General features: G+C 34.3%; 1 protein-coding gene across 1 annotated transcript in view; it reads left to right on the top strand.

Annotated features, from left to right (window-relative positions):
• The first annotated feature begins 1,909 nt into the window (after positions 1–1,909).
• Positions 1,910–2,500, top strand: part of Dd (CTD nuclear envelope phosphatase 1-like protein dullard) — a 22,492-nt gene continuing 21,901 nt past the window's right edge. The window contains exon 1 of the mRNA XM_086549395.1: positions 1,910–2,402. Within this exon, the coding sequence (XP_086405521.1) occupies positions 2,304–2,402 (99 nt within the window). The 5' untranslated portion in view covers positions 1,910–2,303. The remainder of the gene's footprint in view (positions 2,403–2,500) is intronic.

Raw genomic sequence — 2,500 nt, 5'->3', positions numbered from 1 at the left:
AATTATATTACTTGGTCTTGCAAATCCCCTATTCAGACACAAGTTTGGTTTATCATTATATAATTCATTCAAATCTGAACGGCATTGTTTTACGACAGACTAATATTATGATTTTTCTTTGTTTTACGCAAGCCGGCCGGTAGGATCGCTTGTGTACGATATTTTTTCTAGATGTACGACAATATTTTAGTGATCATCGCGCATCAGCCATTTCGATCAGCTGTATTTCTGACGACTTCAATTGTTGTTTCGTTCGTAGATGCCTTCGTGAATGAACTATTTATATAAATTGTAAATAACGCATTGTTAAGATAAAGTATTTTGAAATTGAAAATATTCTATTGATGTCAACGATATTTCTTGATATTTCGTTTTTGAAATGAGCATATTTTTGACTCACCTGTTCGTTGGAGCGTAAAATTTCATATATTTTATGTTACATTGTTCTCGTCTAAAAAATAATACATATAACTGCAATGTTCAGTTGATAAATTCATTCATTTATTGAGAGTAGTACTGTAGTATTTATATTTAAAATGACCTTCAGAAAGTCACAATATTTGGCAGAGACTTTCACTGCCATAAAGAGAAATGAAAAAAAGGAAAAATCATAATGATTAAGTTAATGGTTTTACTGGCGTTTAATGTCTTTGAATATATTTTCGATAAATAACATGAAACAAGTGGGATATCTTGTTGCTTTGAATGTACTTATCACACCTGAAATTCACATGGGCACAGATCTAAAATGCATTGCAAGAATTTGCTTAAATATAAATAGAATTATTCTACATATAGGTACCATTGCGATAGATGTAGTTATTGCAAGATATCCGGTAACTGAAAATAGGTAGTATTTCGTTGATACTTGGAGATTTTCATTAAAGATGTTATTTACAATTATTCGTATCGTTTATAATAGGTAAATAAACCTTAATCCTATTCCTCTTTCGCTTACTTTCACTTTCCGGGACTCTCTGGCGAACAGAATACCTGAGAACTGATCATGTTTCGTATTACTCAAAAAATAGAGTTTAGGCAAATTATATATATATTTTTCCCTTGTTGTATAAAACTAAACCATTTTTCCAGAAACAAATCAATTTTGTGAATATCATATAATTCAGACTTCAGAAGACACTGAATTTGGGGAAAACATTAATGTATTGCATTTACACGCGGAGGTCATTCGCTTGTCGTTCGGCCTTGAAGATAATAAATAGACAAATATGTAAAGAAACAGACAAACACAATAAGCGCAAATTTCCCAAACAAAGGATAACTGCTATTGAAAAGTTATAATCCTATGGACTATATATGTGAACAATAATGAATCAAATGATAATCCGCCATAATAGTAAGGTCAAAAATCAAAAATACACATGCCACTTGTAATAAAACTTATCGAATACATTTTGTGATAAACCGTCTCAAAAGGATAATAAAGATCATATGTTCATCCAAATCCCACTAATCCTATTTATATGACTCTTTTTAAAACTCTTTTGAAATCACGGAATATATGAACCGGCTCGCATAAATTTTCATCAAGCGAAATCAGTTAAAAAAGAGAAAAAAATAGATATTTCGAAGATAAAAGTGTTAAAAACACCCATGAGAAATAACAAGTGATTATGAAAATCCAATGAATAGATATGAATGTTTATAGAGTGTCATGCTATCGAGGGAACACCGGTAGCAATTAACCGTCGCGTCCAAAAAATCCGTCGGTGAAGCAATTTTCACACAGAATTGTATACAAAGCTATCAAAGGATAAAGGATTACCCCTAAAATCCAATAAATACGCGAAAAGGCCTTGTCAGCTATCATGGAATGGTAAAATTTCGGTATATATTAACCGCCGCGTCGAGAATTTCCGTCGATGGAGTCAACGTCGCCTAGAGCCATCTATCGGTGAGCGGAAGAACTACACACCAAACTCGGGCAAGAAGTGGGTCGATGGAGTCTTCTCTCAATCCCAAACTTTTTATCAATAATGACGTGAAGACCGAGCTTTTTTTATTGATGTGAACACGAGAATCCCCCTCCCCCTAATAAAGAAAGAGAAACAAGTGAGTTCCCCCTCTTCGAAAAGGAAAATCAGAAACGCCTCTCCCGTGTTCGTGTGTGAAGTTTTTGGGGGTTTATTTTTCTTCTCTCGTACTCGCTTTACATAGAAACAATAGAAATAAGAGTGCAAAGAGAGCGCAACTAAGCAACTCCAAAAGAAAAAGGATAGAAAGACGAGAAAGAGGAAAGAAAAGGAACCCTTCCTCTCTCCCTCCCACAAAAATATTCCCCAATGTATAAACAACTCCAAATGGGCTTTCGTACCTTTCTTCTCTTGGCTCAAAAAATCTGGAGTTTCATCTGTTATGTCTTGAGGAAGCAAGCGAGGGTGGTAAGTATAGCCTTTCCAAAAGATTTGAGCGTTTGTTCGTGTGTGTGTGAGTGAGTGATACGCACCTGTTCACAAGTCGTGTTTTGAACCTTTGTTTA

This window comes from Penaeus japonicus, unplaced genomic scaffold, assembly GCF_977035675.1.
Source record: "Penaeus japonicus unplaced genomic scaffold, GWHDUDI00000001_assembly GWHDUDI00000022, whole genome shotgun sequence".
NCBI classification, from domain to species: Eukaryota; Metazoa; Arthropoda; class Malacostraca; order Decapoda; family Penaeidae; genus Penaeus; species Penaeus japonicus.
The sequence above is the reverse complement of the archived record's forward strand: the minus strand, read 5'-3'. Positions and strand labels throughout refer to the sequence as shown.